Source organism: Plasmopara halstedii (assembly GCF_900000015.1).
Source record: "Plasmopara halstedii genome assembly, contig: Scaffold_2103, whole genome shotgun sequence".
Lineage (NCBI taxonomy): Eukaryota > Oomycota > Peronosporomycetes > Peronosporales > Peronosporaceae > Plasmopara > Plasmopara halstedii.
The window spans coordinates 66,936-91,726 of NW_020189011.1; the positions used below are offsets into that span (position 1 = coordinate 66,936).

Here is a 24,791-nt window from a genome sequence, read left to right on the forward strand (position 1 = left end):
TGAAATTATGATTAAAATAATAATGTATATTTAAACTTTTGTGTTCAATAGAAGAATTTATGTATTGCATGAACAGCACACATACCCCACGACCACTCTTTCACTGACACCTCACTTTAGTGCTTCTAAGTCTTGTGATATGTACGTGCACAATAGTGCCCACACCAAGCTGTAAAGTGCTCAACAAGCACACTGCACCTGAAGTTTCTCCTTCTTGCACTTCACAGAGCGCCCTCTTCTGGGCGTACACTTACCTATAGTTAATTCCAGTCATACCCTTATATGGCTCAACGCGCTACTAAGAAAGGCACATTCGCATGGCCCACAACCTTCAGGTCTCTAGGTCGTCATCAATAAGGTTCTCGATGAGAGCAGTTGCAGCAACTCATATCGCAAGTGGCTCTTACAAGGCAAGACACAAACACTATACACGCTCATGCCTATCGACAGCAGCTTAGAGGAAACTATAACCTGCTGCATAGACTAAACGTCACAAACGACATAAAATGGCCGATCTGGCTTTAGATGAGCTCGAAGTTGGGCACGCTCGAGGCTTTCTTCACAGCCTCGAAGGACACTCTTGCCGCTATCCCAACAGTTTATCATCTTTTGGTGAGGCCATGTCGGCATGATTTACACTTGAGTACTTGTCCAGGCCAAGGCAATGGTGTTTGAACCACGAAGCAGGTTATTCTGCAATGACATTTATCTTCGCGGGATCTGTCCGCAGTCCACGCTTCTGAATGAAGCAGAAATTTCGTCGACGCCAAAAAAAAATCTTTACATTGACAATAATTGTTCAAACGGAATCCTTGAGCTCAGCTATGGACGATTCAGTAGTCGAAATATGCTTGTGCATAACCAGAATGCGGTCTGGGCAGCTGCGTCGATAGGTCGCCGATGCAAAGAAATTTCTTATGACATGGCCAGCCACACCCAGAGGATCCTGCTTGGAGAACTCACCGCAAAGAGAGGGAATGGCTGTACCTAATGTGCAGTTGATCACATCCACCGACTGGGTCACGAGCACTAAGCATAGCGAACCCGACCATGCTGTTCCGCATAACATTCTTTTTTAGGAATCGGTGTTTGCGCCATAGCTGTGGCTACATTTAGCTTACTATAAGCATGCACAATTATTGCTAGTCGTTCTGAAGCAATCGGCGCAACGGTGGAAAAAATGCATTCTTCTGATGATATTCGCTCAGTACTTCGCACAAGAAAGGGCCAATCGCGTTACTGTTACCTTGATAAGGGTCTTGCCGTGCGACATATTATTTCACTCAGGGAACAAATCAACATACTACCCAATCCGGTGCATCACGAATACTGGGTCGTCTGTCACCGCGTTGTGGCCATGACATACTGTCGTGCTTTTTGCCCCAATATGAGACACCGCATTCTGTCTCCGTCGAAATTTCCTATTATTGCAGCTTGTATTGTTATTACTGCTTTCAGATATGTAGCTCTGTTAATGTCAGTCCAATACCCGTTAGAAGTATATTGTCGATGGTTTCAATCAAAAAATTCTGTTTCTTAGGAACGATATCTACTGGCGTCGTTTTTTTGCAAATATTGAGGATTTTCAAGATTGACTTGGATAGACAGATTCGGAACACTGATACAGAAGCATAATATGTATATAACTTTCTAGTCCATCACGAACCAGGACAAGCTTTCCTTCAATCACACTTTAGAAACTCTGCTTATAGATGGCGTTACGTCTCGACACTTTCCAACTTGCCTTTTTCACATCACGCTGGATCAATTTGTATGAATATGCAGTGGCTTTTTGTTATGATACTTAGTGCATTTGCAATTGTGAACGTCATGACGGAAACTACGCGTCAGCTAGTGGGACTTCTTGTTGGAGCGGGTTGCCAATTTTCTGACTACTCGGCTTTACCCAGAGCAACCGATACAGAGCCTTCCTACCGTCTGGAATTAGATCCTGGACTCGGAAAGGGTATTTACATGGTAAAATTCTCGTACTTTAATCTTCCCGAAGAAGATGTGCTGATATTGCGAGCATCTGATGCCACAAAAACATTAACACCCATTGCAGCTTTGTCGGGAAAGAACGCGACAGGCAAATTCTTCTCGACTGGAATTGTTGGAACTGGCATTGTGCTCGAGCTTGTAAAAGCTACAACTTCTATCAATTCGACATCATGCAGAGGATTTACAGTAAGCGAGCTACTTTATTTTCCGTTCAAACTAGTGGCAGATGCTCACGTGGAGCTTGAAATGACTCTAAAACGAGCATCTGATGGGACAAAGTCAATTGGCAATGACAACGACGAGAGTGTATGCGGTTCCGATGAATCAGTTGAGGCTGCTTGTGCCATTGTTTCTGATAAAAAGGAAGAAGGAGCAACTATGTTGGCTAAAGCCCGATCTGTAGCTCGTTTATCAATCATCAAAGAGAATGGCATGCAAATTGCTTATTGTACTGGTTGGTTAATAGGCTGCGAGGGACACTTAATCACGAACGAGCATTGTATCAGCAATAGTCAAGATGCGCTTAATACCAAAGTTGAATTTTTGGCTGAATCTTCGACCTGTAGTATCAAAGAGAGTTGTGAAACTCGTGGTGGATGTCCCGGACCTGTTGATGTGGCAGGCACGACACTTGTAGCAGTGTCGGAAGATTTGGATTATGCACTTGTCCGACTTGGCATTAACGATACGAATGCAGATTTCTTAAGACTGTACAATAAGACTGGATTTCTGCAATTTCGTGGCTCAAAAGCAAAGATGAATGAAAGTATTTACATTCCACATCATCCATTAGGCTTTGGTAAGCGTATATCGTGGCTTTATAATGGCCAACCCGGTCGTGTCGAGTCGCTAACTGTGACAAAATGCCGCAAAGATGATATCGGCTACTACATTGATACTCAAGAAGGTACATCAGGCTCGCCGATTATTGCGAAAAAAGACAATGATGTCATTGCGTTGCACCATTGTGGAGGCTGTTTGAATGGTGGAATTCCTGCTCCGTTAATTATCAAAGACCTGATTAAAAAAAAATTGCTGCCGAAGTGTGCCGTCGCGGGGCATAACAAAACTACTAAAACATCTTAGACAATTTACCTTAGATTCAATAGACTCACTATTTAGCAAAATTTTGGTAGTTACAAATTAGCACAGACATTATCATCGAAGTCTGTCGAGGCTGCGATTTCAGCCCACTCATCAAATTCGTGAATACTCTCGACCAAGACTTTCTTTCCAATTGCGACAGCGTCTTTACCCAGCAGCAAACGACGTGGGATAGTCTTGTTTAAACAGCGTCCGCTTTTCGTAAGCATCTCGACAATGACTTGCGCCCCCTTGGCTGGGTCACCAGGCTGCATAGCTTCTGGGATTTTCAAACTCACGTTTTTAATGCGGGCGTGCATAGGTTTCGTAAGCGGAAGATAATCTGGAATAGAGGTTTTCATAGCTACAAATCCTTTTCCCAACATGGCAGTGCGAAATGATCCTGGCTCAATGATGGTAACGTCAATGCCAAAAGGCTCGAGTTCTGCTTGCAGAGCCAGCGTCAATCCAGCCAAAGCAAACTTGGTGGAGCCATACACACCCATTCCTTTAAGACCGAACCAGCCACTTGCCGAACCGATGTTCGCAATCACTCCCGATCGCTTTTCGCGCATATGTGGCAGCACAGCACGCAGCATCCGCATCACTCCAAAAACATTCGTGTTAAACTGACTATAAGCTTCTTCTTCTGTGCACTCTTCAATTGCACCGCCAAGTAGAAATGCTGCATTGTTGACGAGAATATCGATAGTGCCGTAGATACTTAAAGCCTTGTCAATTACTTTCGAAAGCTCCGTTTCACTCGCTGTGACATCCAAAGCAAGGGGAAAAGCACCTTGCGCTATGACATCATGAAGTTTGGTCGGATCTCGAGCAGTCGCAATGACATGATCTCCACGTGCAAGCGCCGCAAGGACAATCTCCTTGTCGAAACCGGACGAGCAAGCAGTCACAAGCCACACTTTGGGAAAATCGGTCATGATGAGATTGCAAAATGCCTTCCACACACCGAAACTCGTAGATAGTGAGCTTTGAAGAGATTAATGGAGAGCACTTAATTGCATCGTCAAATTGCTGTTTCGGTTGATTTCTGAGATGTGGTGGTACAACTGTCCCATCTGGTATACGTGCGAACTCGAGAACTCTTAGCGAGAATCTACGTTTATCTTCCTTGCGTCTTTGGCTGCTGCTTTATGAATTTGAGGGTTTTCCAGGTGATAGGATAGTCAGCTTCATTAAGAAGGGATTTGTTGATTGTGACATAATTAAGGACAGGAAGTCTGTCCAACTCTGGCGTGAGCAGTATCTTCTTCACAAATCCAAGACCACTTTTTTTAGATTTGATGGAAGATCCGTGGACCTCAAACTTCGATAAAGTACAAGTCTCCAACTCTGTGAAGGCAAGTCAGTGGGTGTATTCTCTGGTGATTGTCGGGAATCTTTTCTAGCAATGTTCTTTCAATATGCTAAACTAAATCGTAGTAAACTATTGATGACATAGCGATACGATACTCATGCACCAGAAAACTGTTTTAACAAGTTAAGTTGAATCTATTAATTGCAGTCCTTCGCAATGTCCAAGAGACCTCTCAGTACGTCTTGACCTCGTCATCGTCCAGAACGTGAACTTTGTTTTCCAAACTCATTCAGTCAAGACGATATGACCTCTTCACTATCAGTCCATTACGCAGAGTATGTATTTTGACGCAGCACATATTTCTTGAAAACGTGGATCGGCTAGCTTGGACTATACAATTATACAAATTTTTACGGCTGAACGAAACTTACATAGAAGCGTCACGGCTCTGATTTCCGCTCCTTACAGAAATGCATCAACCCAACCTAAGCTTCATCTGTGCAAAGTGGACGGCGATCCCATTGCACTTGATTGCACTTGAAGTCAATCCCACGACCGAGTCGCATGAAAACTGTATTCTTTGCTAGGATGAACATAATGTATTCGAGTTCTTGTCTCTAGAACATATAATCAGTTCAGCAAGCTTTTGTCTATCGCGGGACCCATGGGATCTAGGAATTGGCGGCCAAAAAATGGAAGCATTAGTCGTTTGCCGAAGGCGCTCAAAAGCTTTGAAAAATCACGATCAGAAACGCCCCATCTGGGCACCGTTTGAGGAAGAAATGGCTTCAAGGCTAATACCACAAATGTCGATCGCACCGGCATTGAAGACCGGGACAAAAAAAGCTCTCTTTTTGAGTGAGGGGGTTGAAATGGCCATTAATTCAATCTTGCTCCAAACGGAGCCACAGTGCGTAGCGCTTGCGCAAAAGAGTCGGCTTCACCTTTAAAAATACAAGCAACAGATGCCGTAGGTGTTCGCACCGCATAATCAAGCGTATCAGGTGCTTTCATTATCATTGAAAGCGGCAACAAAGATCATTCTGATGGATGGTCTCTAAATGGATGCGGCTCGCACCGAAGTTTTTCCCGCCTCCTATCTCTTTGGAGGAAGCGCTGAGCATCACATTTAATGTACAGCACAACTTCCGTAATGTGAGGGCAGGATGGGGTACCGAAAATGTCAGCCCCGCAAACCCACCAGGGCAATATACCTTCGTCGTACTAAGGAAAAGAGGGATCTTTTAGTTGCTGAGAACCCCAATATATTTGTAATAGTGGAGATAAGTCATCTGCGATTTGTGTGCTCCTTTTCTCTGGGCTGCTTGGATAGATGGTTTGGCATTTCATGATAGAACGGACTGCGATCCTCTAATGGGAAATGGCAAGTCCGAGTAAGAAAAAGGTGGCTTAATAGCAAGGATTATGGCTCTATTGTACCTTGAAACGGACGTGGTGAATCAGGTCCAGCCCTAAAAGAATCAGTCCTCTTCAAAAGAGGTGGACTTGTAACACAGGGCTGTTAATTGCTAACATCAACTCTCCGGGCTTCTGGAAGCCGTGGAGAGTCGTGATAAGTCGTGATCGATTCAGAAGAGTCGTGCGATTTCGTACTTAGCGACTGTCTGAAATAGTAGATAGTACACAGATGCGTTGAAGATTCCAAGTACGGATACTCCGACGTCCTGCGATGAAACGCATGTAAAAGTCTCGAAAGTTTCGCTGACTCTTCGACAAAAAGGTTGATTTGACATGAGATACGATTTCAATCTAGGCATGGCCTGACCGGAACGCCACGAGCTATGGTTCGACTGGAAGCCGAAAATGTTAACTGCTACGCACCTTCCTCCTGTTGAAGCTTTGATGAGTCAAAAATCCAAATCAGACAGGAAACAGAAGCGCTTTTGGCGCGGGAACTGAGTTGTGATAGCTTCCGTGCAGGAGATTTTTTTGTCCAAATCGATACCAATGGAATTGATAGGTGCTTAGCAGACCTTGAAAACAGAAGCTGCAGAAAGCCGACGTCTCAGGATAGGACAGTAAACCAAGTATATATCGCGGTCTCCACTGTGTAATTCTGTTAAGAAAAGAAATGACATATGTATGTCTGAGGGCCATCGTATACCTTAGTCGGGACGAAAAAAAGCTAGCAGCTGCTATCTGCTGTGTGGGGGCCGGTGAAAAGTGGTAGCGATCGGTTGTGGTAACGTTTAGTGCTTAAACCCGGTTTGGTTGAAAAATGACCTTCAATCTGGACCCTGAAAAAAAGAATAATGTTCGTCTTTCTCACGATGTGATGGTACTACTCAGTCAGCAGAGTAGCGGATAGTATATGGCGAGAGAGATTATCCACTCCTGGTTGAAGCGACCTAGGGTGTATTAGATTTTCCCATCAGTGCCTTCAAAAGATAAAAAAGCTAAAGGAATTTTCTTTCGGAAATATGTGAAAGCTGCAAAATGGTTGGGGCACCGAAATGTTGCAGAAAGTATCCCAGGGGGATTTGCTTTCGTCGATCAAAGTGGCGTCATTGCGGACATTTGCAAAGTGTTGAGAGTGCGAGCAGTAAGACAAGTATCCTCGTGGATCATACGGGTTATCGTTTGTGGAAGAATCATGACAGCGTGATGACGAGCGATCCAACACGCGTGTTACGCCTGGATGGAGGAGTGAATCATCAACGTGACTTGTTCGCAAACCAAAACCTGCGTTACATGGCACTGGCCTTACCAACGGTACTACCTGGCGCATTGGTCATTTTTGTGCGGTTTTTTATACGGGGAAAAAATCTTAACACTCGTTGACAGTACTCAGTTTCAGATAGGAAAACGATAAATGGCAAATTATCAATGCTGATAATAAGTTAAATACCACTTAAACTGTTGCTTCTCAAGCACCATTTGCTTGCGAGGATGTTCAACACCGATTCCAAAAAATCACATACAGCTAAATGACATAGTCAGCTGTATTTTGCTCAGTTTTACAACCAAAATGACAGATTCAGCGATTAGCCTCTCATTGCGGCGACTACCTGAGCGGAGATTCTGGAAGTATTGGTATTGTTTAATGTTCCCGTGAAGTTCAATCGACGGCTGACACAGTTGTTCACGTCACGTTGTCGCCATGCACGATTTCTTTTGGCGAAAGTTACATCGGCAATCGTGTCGAGCACAGAATGTCAGATGTGGAAATCACATTAAGAACTTGCAAGTACTGCTCGAGTGTAATGGGGTTACACGTACCCTTATATGAAAGGGCGGACCGCACAAGATGGTGTGACCGTACATAGGTGTGAATTACGCAAGTTAGTGTTATCACACATTTGTGTGGCTACACCACCACTAGAAGCCTCTACGTGGCAGCATTGCCAGTAGTAATGCGTAGTAATTAGGTGTTATTATATTGATTTGTGAAACCTAAGGTTTTCGATATTGGCGGCTCTGCTGCAACTAGAATAATTAAATACAGTTTTATTTCTGACGAAAGAGCGTCTTACCTTAGTTAAGGTCGTTGACCTTAGCTTAGCTTCCTCTAAGCAAAGTGCTACGGCAGCCCCGCTGCATCGAGTGTATGCGCTTAAATGCGACATTCCTCAACATAGATGAGTGTGTCTTTGGCCGCGATAAGAGCCCCATATCGGGTAACTTCATGGGCCTGTGGGTAGATCTCGCCGATATGTGTAGATTGGCTAGTCCTGTGAGACTTTTCTCAATCGTATTGCAAACTATGCCGACATGGCACAAACCCTCATTTCAAATCAAGATGTTAAATGGCGTTCAGGTATGGTAGGAGAGGAGACAATGACGCTGTGGAAAAATTACGCTCGCCTTCATTCTGGCTTTTCCAAAATCAAATTGGTCATCTCACGTCATTTATGACGGTTCAGCCTTTGGGTCAGTACTGTACCGCATATAGCCGCAATGTAGACGGGGCGGCGCGAAAGCGCATCTTCCACCACATCGATCTGACCCGGCTCATGTCTTGCCTTAATGATGAACTTGGCTTGACGACGTCGCTGTGCACAATAGCGTATGTTATGTATAGGTTATAGAAGTCCTAGTGCCACGCAGGTGCACCTTCAACTTGATGAAGGCATGTATCGATGCAACTGGCTTGGTATCAGCAGCAGGATAGTTCTTATCTGCCAATCCAACATGGCGAGACTCAAACGCGAATACGCGCTTATTCCTTTTGGAATTGAAACATAGCCGATTCACATGACGTGTAGTGGTGTCCGATGAGGGCCGTAAGTAAAGAAAACTATGCGGGACACTCGATACCGCTTTGGTTGACGTCTATTTTTGAAAAAAACGCCATACTGCTCTGTGAGCACTATGACCTGTTGGCCTAACAAGGATGAGTGGGGTGCACTCATGTTCATACGATATGCGGGATTTTTCAACGGCTTAGTCCAAGCAGCATGCTTCGGCACCTTTGGGTAGCCTACCGGCCCCTGCAGCGTGTTAGTCCATTCGAATCAATTTCGATTTGGCCTTTCAAGAGACGCAACCGGAAAACCGTTAGTTCTTTGGTCTTTGTGGACCAGCAACACGGCAGTCAATGAAGATATAGCCACACCATTCCTCAAAAATATTCCAGCAACATAGCTTGCATGTCGCTTATATCTTAAGTAGAGATCCGCGCTTTCCAGCAAAGTTTTGGTAAATAGCACCAGCAACAGACTTGATGATTTGACCGCAGACCATCTGCAAGCAGATGGTCAGAATGATCGTGCAAATTGTGTGTTTGGATAATAGCACCCGAAGCACTTACGCGGAAAGACTGCGCTGCTGGTGTGAGTTGCTTAGATAAGCAATACAATCATCTCCAGGCTTTACACAATTTTACATATTTAGTTTGGTAAACCACCGCCACTGAATGGCTCCGATCTTAGTAGGGAAGGTCAGTTGATCGAAGTCGAATTGCTATTGCCAGCTCGGCAATACTTCGTAGCAGTACTAAGAATACATTATCACGTTGAGGTTTAGCGTCAAGTACGCAGGGTGTGCGGCGCTATGGACGAGGGTTATTCGCGGAAAAGGGCGGCTCAGTTTTTAAGTTGAGCGCTCTTTGGTCCGGTGGCTTAATCAGAATTGTTACCAGTACCTGGTGATGTTGAGTATTATCCTCAGCCGGAAAAGTCTTGGAGGTCGGCCGGAAAAGTCGTGGAAGTCCTGAGGTTCCACCTCGGCAAGATTGCCCTGGAGCCTCTTTACGACCAGACACACGCTCACTTGTTATCTCTCGTGAAGGAGAGGCAAGGTCTTCCGTCATAACGCGACTTTCATCAGAGAAAGGCGATCGACCTTGCGGTGCAAAAATACTTTTGGTCAGTAACTGTTACACCTATCCTACATAGACGAGCGGAGCTGTTGAGAGCAGAATTTGAGGTGATGTATTCTACTTTGGTAACCGCGTAGTACTATCAAGCTGACCTGTAAAACCAAAAGACGGGAGAGGCGGAGGCTCCCTATGCAGTGCGCAAACTGATTCATATAGCATGCGGCACTTCTTTTAGCTTCAGTACCCCAGGTACATCCTAAATGGATGATATCGCTTTACAATGATAATAAGCTGGAAATTGTCGTGGGAGTCACAGCTGAACGTTGAAGCTCTCCCAATTGATGGGATAGGGCGCGGAATTTGATACTCTTGCAGTGGAGAGGCTGGTCATACTGAGCTCTAATTCTTTGGGAGGCATCTAGGCAGTGTATTGCCGAGTGTGTGTGGAGGTGTTTGGTGTACGGGAGTGGACCGTCTGTGCAAGCACGCAAAGAAGAGCAACACAGTGATGTGCACAGAGTGCAGAGGAACTTCAAGCGCTGAGGTTGCTCGTAGAGCTGCCACTTCTGCGCAGTGCCTCATGAAGATAAAAAAGCGTGAGCCACAATGTGGTCGACATTCCAGTAGGGTATGTGATGAAGCTAATATCGTAACTTTGTGCACTTAATCCCTTAAAAGTTGGTACAATTAAATTAATTACAAGAATTACACTCTGTGATAGTCGCACTGCGGTCTCAGATAAATCGTTATACTGCCCTGCATACGTGTGACGGGGTCATCGAACGCTACATTAGTCAAGAGATTTCAATCACCTTGAAGACCTTCAATCGTGTCGTTATAGTGAAAGCGCCGCTGGAAGTACCGAAGTCGAATGGCAAATGTCATAAAGATCACATGGATCGCGTCGATTGCCGGTGTGGCTGTCTTCTGTTGAGAAGCACCTATGCAGTCAGAGTGAATAGATCTTGTGAAAAGTGAGCATTTGGAATGGTTGGCATCCTCGCTAGCTTTTGGCCTGCAGCCAGAACCATGATACGGGTATGCAACTCGATTTGAAGCAGCTCAATCTCGATTGAGTCGCGAGCGCATATGTTGGCTAGCCGACTCTATTGTTACGAGTCGTGAGTGAATTGGTAGACGCAAATGAATTACTGCAACTTGTAACGATAAATAGCAAAACTCTTTGCAGTCGCTCGTCAAGCTTGACAGTCGATTTAATTTGTGGTTCTTCTTATGTTGTTAGTGCGCGGTCATCTGGTGCGGCTTGCTCGGACCCTCAAGCATCCACACAATATGCAGAAGCGCTAACCGGGGGATCGAAACCAGCAGACACACCTTTGCGCAGAATATCACACCAAGGTGGGTAGCGTTTTCATTTATGTTACTAAAGTATAGGCAGTATGGGCTGTAGTGCATGGAGCCTAATGATCTGCGTCGTCTTCTTGTACAGAATTCAAATTGATGTGTAATGAAGTCATTGTGTAGCTGTAGGAAGTGCTGTTGAAACTTTCATGAAGTACCTTCGACCATGAAATTAGATAGCGGCGTTCAATAGAAGACTCGTGACACACGCAGACAATCGCAACCGAACCCGGCGAGCGTCGAGATACCCCGGTATATACTTCTCTACAGCGGCGGACACAATAAAATAGTCTTCTTCACTGCCTATTCGCTCCGGCACGGTGATCCGATTCAGTGGAGCGGATTGTCGGTATCAAGGGTATTGATGTGGACGTTTTATAACCAGACGGACGGTAATATCGCGTGGCATGACCTTGCTCGAGAAGAGCGCGCAACGGATGGTCCTCGGAAGCCGATATAAATTTACGTTTATGATAAGCTACACTATGAGCAAGCTGAAAGACCACCCAACTCGGGCCACATATCGTTGTCGTATCGGCATAGTGCCTGCACGACAGAGAAGCTTGTAATCGTTGGTGATGTCGAGCGAATAAGCTGTAAAAGTTGTCCGAGACGCTGACGTTTGTGGTATACACCTCGACACGGACGCCAAATCCTCGATTGCTTTCGCTGATACACGAATTTGCTGGGAATGAGCTGCACTTGCTTCGTGTTCCGACACTGCTTGCGGCTCGAAAAAATCAGTTTAGCATCAACTGCCAGCACGTCCGTCTTGAGTTTACGATGTTCTGCTTGAATGGCCACAAGCGAGAACATCACCGTTTGTGCATTTCAAGAGTGCACAGAGGTCAGTACATCGCCTTGTGGCTGCATTAAAAGCGTTAACCCAATAATTTTATGACAGCGTTGTCGACTCGAGCTTGGAAGAATGGGGTGCCAACGGACCTGGCAGTTTCGTTGCATCCGATCACCAGACAACACGCAAATTAGAACAATTTACGTTCCAATTTAGAACCGACAGCACTGGCTTGGAATTGCTGTGCTTTGCTTCAGAGCTTTTACGATTCTCCAACTCGGTGTCAAATCGCGCCTGCAGGTTTTCGTTTGATTTGGCGAGATCAAATATTCATTTGCCTGCAAAATTTTCTCTCGTTGTAGTAAAATTTGCGCTCAGATCTGTGCCGTGATACTCGTGTGATTGCAGTAGATTGCCTCGGGGTTAAAATTCCGAAGAACAGTATATGCAGCGAATCGCCTGATTCTCGCTGCGCGTGGAATTCTACTGCTGGCTAGATTCTGACCATGAAATAGCAGCTCGGTGCACAGTATCTGGATATACAAGATGAAGCTATACCTAAAGCTCATACGAACCAGCAGTCGTACTATTTACGCCCAGTCGACGCAAGAAATGCCGACGGGAAGGGCGTTGGGCGCCCTATTGAGGATGAACTAAGTACTGTTGAGCCTCGAACAGGTAAAAGACAGCAGGACCCAACCCAGAACAGCTCCGGTCTAAGGACATTACATATGCCTCAATTTCACAGCTCGTGAAGAGGTCTTGTTCAGGGTGAATCGGGCGACCCTGAAAATCTATTCTGATCTGTATAGAACAGTTCAAAGGTCAGGCTCTGCAGGCTTAGTATCACTGTTGACAGCACTATCATGTCGACTGGCACTCGGTATCGGTCGGTAGCTGTTCGGCACATCATGCAAGCTTTTCATCTACAGCACTACGACAGCCAGCTTGCGCAAAGACCCTTAAAGTTGCAGCGTCGGATACAGTCATTTGAGGCGATCGCCAATAGTCGCCAAACATGGCTTGACTTAATTTGTCAAATCCAGAGTCCAGCCCTCCATGTTTAGATATGGTGTCGCCATCTTGTACTGACTCAGGTCAGCGAGTTCTACTGACATTATCTCGTCGTCATGCATCTAGCGGTCCAAATTTGAAGCTCTGCGCGAAATCGACTAAAGCTTTTTGCGCTGTTGCCATTTCCAGTGGGGTGATAGTGACATTCACCTCAAAGCCCCGGTGCTCGAGAAAGCAGCAAAATCTTTTGAGATTTCGTCGAGATCATACCACTCGATGTCAAGACTTCGTCGATCGAGATGCGCAATCAAGCAAGCGATACCGTACTTTAATGAACGCTCGGAGTCTGCTGCTTGGAAGTCAAACGTAATTTAACACCAGTTCAAACTACTATTAGTTTACGTAAAATTTATCGCTCAGTTTTTTTTAGGTATCCATACATATGTTCTCTTGTCAGAAAAATAATTTGAAAGCCCACAAACATAATAAAAGAGGCTATTGTCACAAAAAATGATTTTCGTCACTAATATAAAGAATTTTCATATTTTTCGGCTATTATTTATCTTACGTGCATTATGCCTTGCACGATCAAAATCCGGCTGGTTGAGGCACGTGATATGCCTGTGGTAGAGCGCACAAGTAAACTAGCAGATGCTTATGTTGCCATCACATTTGCAAGCTTTGAAGCCAAGTCATCAGTTTCCAAGAAAACGTTAAATCCTAAATGGGACGAGGAGTTCCGCTTCGATGTGGCCGATGATTCGGTGCTACAGAGTCAACCTATTGAATTTAAAATCATGGATCATGACGTGTATACGACGGATGCTACTGTGGGTATTGTCTATGTGGATCTCAATTGTCTCCTTATGCGAGATGGTCACGTTATTCAAGGCTGGTTCCCTGTGTATGACACACTTCTTGGAGTTCGTTGTGAATTGAATTTAGTGATTCGACTTCAGTACTTTGGAGATATAAATCCATTTCATGAATCGTCAGCAGGTGTACAATTTTTTGGATTGTCGACATTAGATCCGAGTATATATCGAATTGAAAGTCTATTGGGATTTGTCGAGGAGCTTGTAGTGCATGCCGATCCCGAATATTCATGGAGTGATAGTTTTCGAACATCGAGACGCAGTAATGAACATCGACAGTTATTGTTGTATAAATTGTCATCACAAGTTGCGACGTTAGTTGGAAAAAAGGCATTGGAGCTTGGAGGAAATGCTGTCTTGGCGTATAAACAATTTTTTGATGTCGAAGGAGATAGTGGCCTTGTGGCTCGTGCGTGTGGTACAGCGTGCTTTATTGTATCAGTGGGAAAGAGTGAAGGAATAGCAGGGGAATGTGGTAGTCAGCAGAGGACAAGAAGTGAGGATGGACATGATAGTGGCACAAGTTTAGATCCAAAAGACGATATCACTGAATTGGGGGAAGACAGTGTCGAGGGTCTGGTGTCTCCTCGTTTTTATCCACGACGCGTCATCAAAGCTTTAAAAGCACCGGAAGCTTTTAATATTTCTGCGCATGATGTACGTAGGTGAAATGGGAGGAAATTGTTACAAAGGCAAGGTGTCAATATTGATATGAAGCTGTTTTTTAATAATTTAGGAGGTGCAATTGATTACACTTAAAGTTTTTAATCCTGCTACAAGGATTCGGCTAGCTGGAATTGTCAGCGCACGCTCCGTCAAGTATCTTGGCAAGCTAGCAACAAAACTGGCGGATCAAGAGACGCGAGACTCGTGGTGGCTTGAACTCCGTGAAGAGGTACAATGTGCGAATTCAATCTTGTTGTTGTTATTGCTCATTGAATACACGTGTTCGGAGTAGATTCGAGCTCATGCGCAGTCACTCCAGTGTCCCTTTGTTATCGGCTACACTGAGTCCTGCACCATTCACGATGATGTATGTGTCATTTCTGCCTCGTACGTTAGCATAATGTTTATTAGGGTGCTTAATGCCAATTTAATCGAGACGCTTACGTTTGTAGAGGAACAGCAGCAGTAATGAAAAATCCTCTGGAAGAAAGACGAGGCCGGCGTGATATCACTCTTATTTATGATGTCGATCAAGATGGATCTGATGCGATCGCATCTTCGTCACCTATGCTAAGTATCCCGCCTCCCGAAGTCTCAGCAACTATTGGACGTCGAAGCCCCTCTTTCTCCTACACGACACATCCACTGCTGTCCAGATCAAAACCAAGGTATTATACCCGAAAAGCATTGAGCTGTTGGATCTTGTCTAAAATAGCGCTCTACTACCTTATTGCCTGCTACCAGGAGAAGTCGGGTATCCCAATCACCCTGTCTTCTTTGCCATATTCCGTACTCGCGATCGCTTGCCCCGTTTTCCAAGTACGTCAACAAGCCACAATTGTGCTTGATCAATGAAACTGTAGTTTTTGGTGTATTAAACTTATTGCTTCATATCCTGTGCTAGTATGAGGATGGTTCGTTGTGGTGTATGCGGAAACAAATGGGTACCTGAAATGATGATTGCATCTATTGAGCCCCCAGCTGGACTTGCAATGATGGGTAAAGGAACATTTATCCAAGCTCGAGTGTGCCGACAGCGCAGAAAAGGAACAGGTGATGTGAATGCAACAATCGTGTCCGACGCGTTACCATTCCTCGAGTACGAGCTGTATCGCCAGGTACTATATCATATGGTTGACGGAAGATACTAATGAATGTTTCTGCAGCTTATTGTTAAGATGAAAGTTCTTGGAGTAAACGCCGTGTTTGCATTTGATGCTCAGATCCAAGTCGGCGGTTCACTTATTGTAGGCATAATAACGGGTACTGGTCTATATCTTCCTGCCCTCCCTCCACCGCCTACGCTTCGAATTGAGCGAAACATTGATGTGGGTTAATTAGACTTTGCATTATGGAAAAAGCACACGGTAAATTGCTTTTTTCTAGGTAAAAGATGATGAAGATCGACGCTTGGTTGAGTTGCAAGCCCAAATTGAAGAACTCAGCACGTTTAACAAAGACAGGGTACGTTTCAAATGCTAAAATGATACGCAACCAGTACAGTTAAGCTTTTTCACTGGGTTTGAAACTCATATATCTGTAGCTCCATCGAGACCGTGTTTGTATTGTTCAACCTGAGTATGAAAATTATTTTGGAGGTAGAAATGCGCGGCTCCAGCCTCAAGGCAGCAATTTGCTTTCTTCTGATCAAGATGATGAAAATGGAAAAGGATTTAAACGCCTCGCTTTCTTTCGCACTGTCGCGAAGCGAGCACGCCGGAAACAGGGACAACCACCGCCATTTGACGACGGAATTACCTCCCAAGTAACTACAATCGCAGATAGCGCAGCTGCAGCAGGAACACTGAATAATAGCAGTACGAAGTTGACGGGAGGATTCGAAACACCACCTGCTCCTTCATCTCAACCTTTTCTTGAAAATGATACAAAGACATTGAGCTCGTCTTCCGAGTCTAGTTCCGAATCCGAAGAAGAAGCGTTCGTTGATGGTTTTGGTGACTCAAAGCAGACTTTCGTATTGGAAATCGATGATGAGACCGACGAAGATCTCATGTCCGTACTACTTGAGCAAGAGCTACCAGAGGTACGTACTTATTCGACGAAAATGTAGGCTACTTTGGCCAATGTGACATGATGTTTGAATGTATTATAGGGAATTTACATGTGCAATACAGACCGTTTGCCTGGTGACTTTACTTCGGGCGAGAATGTACACTTGATTCTGTCCATGAAACGAGTAGAGTGGGATGAAGATCGAATGCGAGATACACGTCTGAATGAATTGCTTTCTGTCGTCTTTAAGGAGCTGTTTGCAAGGTATGTATCAACCTTCATTGATCTTATTGATGTTACTCTTACAAAAAATCATTCAGTCTTTTGTTCAAAGTGCGCTCGTACGCTCCCTGTGCTGTATGTGGTCTCAAGACACGCATCGCTGTTGCTTCTGAAACGATGGTAAGCACAATATCACTTTTATTTGGGTTTTAAAACTGATTCTTTGTTCATCCAGCTCGAAGTCGTTTTAAGTGGAATGGCAGTATTAGAAAAAGATTGGGAAGACTCAAAGGAAATCTCCGTAAACAATACTACCATATCTCTTGAGATGCAAGAGACACAGCAAGGTGATGCTAGCGGAAAACACACATTAACATCAGCAACGGTGCACGATATACCGCTTTCCGGCAAAGTTACTCCTTCCACACTTCACCTCGATGTGACACCTCGAATCCGAAGCTTTTGGCATCACCGATTTATGAAAGCTCACATGCAAGACACTGGTGGGACTCCTGCCTTTTCAGCTCCGTATGGACGCGAATGGATTGAGCTGACACCACTTGGCTACATTCCTGGTGCTCACGTGACGCGATACCTTGGTCGTGTGACACTGCACTTTATTAAAGAGAGCTGGACCGTGCGTGAGAGCGGAGGATTGGGCGCTTTTTATCACTTGTTTTTGAGTGAAGCCATTGCAATTGTCCGTGCTCATGTGCGTTCATTAGGAGGCAATGCTATGCTAACATTTCGTCTAGTACCTATTGAGTCTAGTCAACTATACCGTAACCAAGTGTACAATATGATCAGCATCACAGGTGACGTCGTCATGATTGAACGCGAGGGTGGCAAAAGCACATCATATCTACACAAGATCGACAAAGTTGCTTCTTTCGATGACGCTAGTGTCAGAGCTTCTAGCGAAGACTCGGTCAGTGTCGAGTAGATATTGCTGATATTCAAGAATGCTTTCATATAGTAATGCAGAGAATGAAGTTGTATTTGCTCGTGGCTGTGTACTACTAATTTATATTATAAGAGGACAATACATATTTGTAATATTAATACTGATGCTTGTGATGATACTAATTACCACATTGGCATCTGTGGTGGTATCGTACTTGGTAGCTCAAGCATTTGGTTTAATCGGAAGGAGAGTGTTCTCACTAGATGCAAAAGTGGTTGTCATTACGGGCGCAGGAAGCGGCATTGGAAGAAAATTAGCTCAGAAAATATTTAGAGAAGCCACAGACGTGACATTGGCGTTATTGGACATTAATATTAATGCCTTACAGACACTCGAGAAGGATTTACTACAGTCACAAGACGGTGAAAAGCTTAATAAAGTGCTAATCTATAAATGCGACGTAGCAGATTATCGGTAGGGAATGTATGAGTTTTAACCATGCGACCTCACGTTAAGCTGTTTCAAATAAGTACAGAATGGTTGAGACTATCATGGCTCGTGTGATTATTGATGTGACACCAAAACACATTGGGGTACTTATAAACAATGCAGGTGAGGAAGAGGTTATCCTTCTGTTATGCTGATAATTAGTGCTTCCTAAATACAGCAATGATATTTCGAATAGGAATCGTGATGGGAAAGTCGCTCGAAGATTTGACCCCTGAGCAAATTCAAGCGACATTTGCTGTGAATACAATGGCACATTTTTGGACGGTAAAAGCGGCTCTTCCGTCGATGAAAAAAGCTTCAGAAGCGCTCTTAGTGACGCTGTCATCCGTGATGGGATTGACTAGCAGTGCTGGATTAACTGATTACTGCGCGAGCAAAGCTGCTGTGAATGCGTTTCACGAAGCATGTGAGTAGATGCTTTTGAAATATCGTTGCTAGATTTTTACATTGCAAATTTTACGGCTGATTTGTAGTGCGTTTGGAATTATGGCGTGACAATATCAAGTCGATTCGGACGCTGCTAGTGTGTCCAGCTGCTGTAGATACGGGAATGTTTGCAGGGGTTCGTAATACAGATGATTGGGCTCTTAAGATCTCGCGCTTTTGCATTCCTATGCTGTCAGAGGCTGAAGTTACTGAAACAATCTATCACGCTATGTGTCGAGATGACGAGCTTTTAGTGTCGTGCTTTTCGGGATGGAGGGGTCTTGTCTTATCATGGGCCCCAACTATTGCTCGTGTTTTGCCGGTTCCTATCTTTGACTTCGTTGTTCGCTTGGGTGGAGGTTTACACGGCATGGACACGTTTGTCGGACACAACGGCACTACTGGACAAGATGAAACATAGGCGACAAAGATTCTTCTTGACTTTGTCTCAACTAAACTGGAATTCAAGAGACAGGTTGGTCAATGCAAAGTCGTAAGCGATAGGTAGGGGATAATCCAACGAGCGGTATAACAGACATAAACGTCCAAAGGAAAACTGCAATCACCTTTTAGCATCATAGGGCTCGATCTGAAATGTCTCGGTCCGGCTACCGAATTGGATGAGGTAAAATCTGTCAGCCTTTGCCATCTAAAGCTTTCTTTTACAAAATTCGTGATAATCTGTTCAAGCAGCTGAAGAAACACAAGTATATGGGTAGTTAAAATTTACATTTGTCAGTTGGTGACGATCCAATCTGACATCACTGCCTGCCTAATTTGCATAACGTCATAGTGTCTAGACACAGCCGTACATATTAAAAAGCTTGTGGCAGTGCGATGGTCTCAAGATACATCTTTGCTGAAATATAGTCGCTGATAACGACATGATGGATCAAACTGATCGGTATTGGATCGAGCAATACATATTCGCTATCATAGCACAAAATAAGTAAGCAAAACAAAACAAAACGAGAATTTCAAATTTATACGATCTGACATCTCAGGTTCACTTCTCCAAAGTTCTTGATAATCTAAGTTGATTGAATAATGGACTGTTTTGTTTTGAAAAGGATGTCGAAGATCATGAAGATAACAAGGACTTAATGAAATGGTAAGAACCAAAACTCATAGATCGGAATATAGATAGCTGATTATTTCCGATGAAAGCGAACAAGCAAACCAAGTTACAACCAAGAGAGCTATGAATATAAACGGTATAATACTTTGATTGAGGTCATACTGGCGGGGGCGATAGCTTATTGAAAAAGGGGAAGTATGGAAATGATTATCTAGATTAAACATAAGGTAGGCTAAAAGAAGTTTGACAGCTAATGGATACGTTAATACGGAATCAGGATAGCAAAGACGCTGTAGATATCGTTGCATTAAGATCGAGTGATAAGGAATTTCCAACAAAGTACTACAATACAAAGTACATGTGGTTGACAAAAAGCAGTTAGAAATTAGAAGTGAAAAGATTTATCACAAAGGGTTGAAAATGTGCGGTTATGCAGCCATATTTCATGTTCAAAGAAGTTGGAAAGAATCAATAGAAATTATTGCTGGTTTAACATTGAGATAAGAGAGATGACTAAACGACAATAGGTCTGTATATCAGACTTTTAACGTATAAAAGCGTATTCATCAGCATTGGGTTATAAGGTTGCGACTCTTGGGAAGATAGTCAAGCAGATGATATTAGTGGAATAGATGAAGATTTGCCGGATCAGATAAGAAATCGGCAATATGGTGTGTGGGAGCTCATCGTATTTATTCTAGATAGTGTATGTTTGCTTCGCAATAATATGTAAACTTCTCGACGTCTAGATCATAATGAACACTGGGAATGTTCTATTCAGGAATTTGTGAAATCTCACACAATTTGAACATCAGATAACGGCTTGCAATACTCAGTACATACAATTTAATCGTAAACCTGATACAGGGTAAATGATACAATGAATCAGCTTGTGATGTAGTGAGCTCTAAGGATTGACAAGAAGATTTTAGGCGGAGTCGAATACTGCAGCTCTTAGACAAAGTAAAGCTCAATATTGGGACTGAAAGGAAGAGAGAATAAGGCGAAAACCAAATGTTAGGACATCTGTTTGTTCTCAAATTGACATTAAACTAAAATGTAGAAATGAGCCACTAGTGGCTATCACAAAATTGTTATCCATCTGATGCACTTACTTTTGTAGATAGCGTTGAATGACTGATGACTGACATGTTGATGGGCTCCGAATGCAACCACGTCGATTTTGTCCGAGCATCTACATCATTTACATATAGAATGGGAGGCCTTTGAATTTGAATGACCAAGTGGACATGCTTGTTTTGTTTCGATACATATCGGCTCGATGCAAGATAAAAGTTTCGATTTCTGTCTAAAATCGATGAGTATATGGTGCAATGCACGATATCTTAACATAATGATAGCATTTTTGAGAACAAACTCTCGTTTGCACGTGATTTACATTGTTATTGCTAGATTTATGCCGTTTACATTCTTTAAAACTGCTCAACGTACTTGAGAATGCTCTGTTATATCGTTAGTATCGCTGCGGTAAATATGCTCGTGATGCATGTGCTTAACGTACATAGTAAAGATTCCAGCCAATTCTAGGATAGCGACTGTTGATGCAAGTGGCAAAGAAAACACCTCCAGCTCTTGACGTATGGGGCATGTTTTAATCATAATGATGGAAGCGCTATAGAAAGGCTAGCATTCTCGCATCATATGGTTGCGGGATGCATAGCTACATAATTCGAGAAGCCCATGTTTGTGTAGCCGCTTTGCCACCAATGTAATGACCAGTAATGCTGGAAGGAATCGATCTCATGACTTGCCTACTTACCAGCAAAATTCAATTATCATACAGATTTTTCTACATTCCTTGAATGCCAACTCATCAATCAAACAACTTTGTGTGACAATTATCGATTTCTTATTAACGTACTCAACAACTAGCACTCAATTATACAAGATACGGTCCGTTTGCTGCTGTCCAAGAATGCTGTGCTACAGCGTTGTTGACTAAACAGACTGATGCTGGTGAACAATTGCCATGTACGTATCGGCCTGTCTGATCTTAGCCTCGTGACTCGAAACCAAAGCACGAAGACGTTCATTTTCCTCTTGGGATTTAGCCAGCTCGTAAAATTCGCATGCAGCATGCTCGCGGGTCTGCCTCGACATCATACGATTCATGCTCATTTGATGTAAACGTCTCTCTAGCAATTTGGATTCCTCACGAAGACGTGCTACCTCTTTCTGAAAATATATATGTACAAAAAAAAAGTGAGTGCCTGGAGCGATATATGATCATTTGTCAAACGTACCCTTCGAACAGCGTACGTGCATTTCTTGGTACGCTTGCCTATCTTCTGGATCGGCTCTGAGTAGCATCGCACCATTTTCGGAATCTTGAGAGGTTCTGGGGCCAACATAGTCAAAAGGTCTTGTACCTCTCGTTTTGAAAAGCCAGGGTTATATGCATCCACTGCCGTGGGAGTAGATGTCCGAATGAGGGGAGTGAAGTCGTCGACATATTTGACGTCGCAATCACCAACTTCCTTGGGTAGTACAGTGTCAATATCGTTGGCCACAATTAAGCTTAAAAGCTCCTGGTCTATAGGTTCCAGATCGTCAATAGAACGACCTGCAAACAAGGATTGAAGTTCCGGTACCATGATGGTGAATTAAGTAATAGTACAGACTGAAGTGCTGACTCAGCTTGCGAGAGCACAAGCAATTATAAATGTGTAGTACCAATGGTCGTCTTAAATCAAGTATGGATTCAATTCGACGGACGTATGTGATAACACACAATTCCAGCCGGAAATTGCCCGTAAGCTGTCTGTGATAGCACAAGGACTGTGCCGACAGATTGCCCACTTTTTACAGCAGTCAGCTCAATGACATAAGGTCCTGAAATTCACACCGAATAACTTTTGCTTTCTACGCTTGACTCGAGAGGATTAATAGGCATGAAATCGCTTCAATTTAAGCGTCGATTGAAACGAGCACATGCACTGTAGAGGTGACTAGAACATACCACTATAGTTAGCAATTTTGATGCCAGCTATTACACTTTGTCATAGAGTCTCCCAGCTGGTGCATCTGAGAATAAGACAATGAAGCTCTTATAGAAGTAAAGTCGGGTAATAAACATGTCGAAAGGATGCGTAAAGAATTGAGCATCCAACGTTTTTACTGTCATCAAATCGGTTCAACACAGGGCAGACCATGTGGAGTGTGAGTACTACTTTGTTGCAGGCTGAATCATATGAAGCATATCCAGAACTATTGCTAGTTGCTAGCAGCAGATATTACGACTTCAGACTCTACATAAGTTCGAACGCAACCTAACAACACAGAGTTTGTCACAAGAGAGACTATTTGACAATTGACCTTTTCCGAGATCTCGATGCTTGACCAGCTATAACATTCGAGCGTTGAATTTGATGAACAATAACCCCACAATTTGTTGTAGCAAAGTGGCTACCGCTTTGGTAAGTGCTGTACACGTGCAGATTCATTAAGAAAAATTTAGTTTTACTTTAAAAGGCAGTGCGCTAGCTCGCACGCTGATCTCAAGTGCGCAGACACGTTACTTCAATTAGCCACTTGCTATTACTTTCCATTAGGAACAGGAAAATTACTGATAGTGGATCTTCAACATTCTAAGGCATTTGTCGCGCTTAGAGCTCGGGTTTTCTTGATCTAGCTTGGCTGGGCATGCAATACCACAAAGCTTTGCAGCTTGAAGTTTTTTGTGTGAGCTTGAGCAGTCACAATCCCTGGCACAGTGTCTTAAATAACTGCGTCATTTAAGAAAAGTCGCATGGATCTTCATGACATGACAATTTTATCGCCTTCGGATTATCGATCATTTAATTGATACTATTACAAAGTACTTCGTCTCGATAATGGAGGATCAGCAGCAACCTCATAAAAAGTCGTGGGACCGATTTTGATCACAAATGTCAACATCACTGATAAATGTCTTTATGAAGAGAGAACACTCCATAGCGTTGCGACACAAGGTACAAAAAAATAAAACGAGTGAGTATTGATGGTATCGATAATTAAAAAAGAGCACTGCAGTCAATAGTGTATTAGTCAAGCGCATATAGATAAGATGTGAGCTTGAACACAACAAAGCCAATTCTGATGTATCGTAGACACCCAAATACCCGAGGTTTGATTTGTTCCGCACAATGTAAACATACTATAAAATGGCACCTCATGCACGGAAACGTCTGCAGTATAAGTTCTAAACAGCTGTATACAGCCTCACCAAAAAGTGTACCGCAAGCTCTATCTTCGACAACACAAGAAAAGTTTCAACACAAGGTCGTGCTTTCAACGCTTTTTTAAGTATTAGCAAAAGAGATAGCTGCAATTATTTTGCGCAAAGCAGTTCGGGTCTTTGAACATTTATCGAAAGCACCTTTCACTACAAGTGTGTCTGTACAGAAATCAGAACGATTTAGAATCAGCGATGAGATAAGTTAGAAGAACGGCACATCTTCAGAGGCGTCCGAGTTTAGTGTTAGATTTATAAATAGCGTTTTTGAGGTAATCATTCTTTAATTGACATACCACAAATCGCTTAAGCTAAAGCCATCGGGCAAACTTTCAATAGCTAACCCAAGCTCTTTGGAAAACGTTGGCTGCCGGTCTTGATTCTTGTTCACTGCTGCATAATAAGCTGCAAAGGCATCCATGGAGCTAGCATGGTCCTCCTCAATCACGACATCGTCAATCTGACGTGGTTGTCGAACTTGTTCTAAAGAAGCTGGTTTCTCTTCAATCTCAAACTCGACACCGTAGATTGGATTGATCGCAAAAACGCTATGCAGACTCTGTATTTCTCGAAAAATTTCATGAAGACGTTCTTCAGGATCCACCCGAAATCCCAAAATGTACCCACCACTTCCTACGGATGTTTCAACGACCAATGCTGGGCCAAATTTGGAACCACGAATCCGAGCTGTATGAATCTGCATGTATGGAATACTGACATTAAAGTTCTCAGCAAGATTGGCATGCCAAACAATGCGAACATTCGTCACAAAGAACGTTCCAAGGTTTCCTTGATCCGACGAGAGATTCCAAACCCCATTTAATCGCGTGTACACCTGTTCATGCGGTAGGAGTGTCAACTCTTTATCTTTAATAATCGCACCTCGTAATTTTAACTCGCGATAGAGTTTTGTAGTCTCGTAGGATCGAAAAACTGCTTGAATTGTCGTGAAGAGTCGAGGACTAGCCTTTACGAGACTTGTAAAGATAAACTCAAAGCAACTATTGG

General features: G+C 43.5%; 7 protein-coding genes across 7 annotated transcripts; 4 read left to right on the forward strand and 3 right to left on the reverse strand.

The window, feature by feature from the left end:
- Positions 1-1,830: 1,830 nt before the first annotated feature.
- PHALS_03206 (serine protease v8) lies at positions 1,831-3,087 on the forward strand (the record flags this gene model as incomplete). The annotated part of the gene is made up of 1 exon (XM_024717481.1): positions 1,831-3,087. The coding sequence occupies one exon, from the start codon at positions 1,831-1,833 to the stop codon at positions 3,085-3,087; it is 1,257 nt and encodes a 418-aa protein (XP_024582975.1).
- A 50-nt stretch (positions 3,088-3,137) lies between these two features.
- PHALS_03207 (3-oxoacyl-(acyl-carrier-protein) reductase) lies at positions 3,138-4,025 on the reverse strand (the record flags this gene model as incomplete). The annotated part of the gene is made up of 1 exon (XM_024717482.1): positions 3,138-4,025. The coding sequence occupies one exon, from the start codon at positions 4,023-4,025 to the stop codon at positions 3,138-3,140; it is 888 nt and encodes a 295-aa protein (XP_024582976.1).
- A 3,976-nt stretch (positions 4,026-8,001) lies between these two features.
- Positions 8,002-8,278, forward strand: PHALS_03208 (uncharacterized protein; the record flags this gene model as incomplete). Its single annotated transcript, XM_024717483.1, has 2 exons — positions 8,002-8,040; positions 8,093-8,278. The coding sequence occupies 2 exons, from the start codon at positions 8,002-8,004 to the stop codon at positions 8,276-8,278; spliced, it is 225 nt and encodes a 74-aa protein (XP_024582977.1).
- A 5,194-nt stretch (positions 8,279-13,472) lies between these two features.
- Positions 13,473-17,574, forward strand: PHALS_03209 (Predicted Ca2-dependent phospholipid-binding protein; the record flags this gene model as incomplete). The annotated part of the gene is made up of 12 exons (XM_024717484.1): positions 13,473-14,387; positions 14,467-14,625; positions 14,689-14,783; positions 14,849-15,064; positions 15,141-15,215; positions 15,301-15,514; positions 15,575-15,724; positions 15,783-15,860; positions 15,940-16,440; positions 16,510-16,673; positions 16,730-16,811; positions 16,867-17,574. The coding sequence occupies 12 exons, from the start codon at positions 13,473-13,475 to the stop codon at positions 17,572-17,574; spliced, it is 3,357 nt and encodes a 1,118-aa protein (XP_024582978.1).
- Positions 17,575-17,698: 124 nt separating this feature from the next.
- On the forward strand, positions 17,699-18,892 carry PHALS_03210 (RxLR-like protein; the record flags this gene model as incomplete). Its single annotated transcript, XM_024717485.1, has 4 exons — positions 17,699-18,009; positions 18,071-18,147; positions 18,221-18,451; positions 18,519-18,892. The coding sequence occupies 4 exons, from the start codon at positions 17,699-17,701 to the stop codon at positions 18,890-18,892; spliced, it is 993 nt and encodes a 330-aa protein (XP_024582979.1).
- Positions 18,893-21,508: 2,616 nt separating this feature from the next.
- Positions 21,509-22,164, reverse strand: PHALS_03211 (uncharacterized protein; the record flags this gene model as incomplete). The annotated part of the gene is made up of 2 exons (XM_024717486.1): positions 21,509-21,745; positions 21,814-22,164. The coding sequence occupies 2 exons, from the start codon at positions 22,162-22,164 to the stop codon at positions 21,509-21,511; spliced, it is 588 nt and encodes a 195-aa protein (XP_024582980.1).
- Positions 22,165-24,066: 1,902 nt separating this feature from the next.
- On the reverse strand, positions 24,067-24,486 carry PHALS_03212 (bardet-biedl syndrome 5 protein homolog; the record flags this gene model as incomplete). Its single annotated transcript, XM_024717487.1, has 1 exon — positions 24,067-24,486. The coding sequence occupies one exon, from the start codon at positions 24,484-24,486 to the stop codon at positions 24,067-24,069; it is 420 nt and encodes a 139-aa protein (XP_024582981.1).
- Between the last annotated feature and the right edge of the window lie 305 nt (positions 24,487-24,791).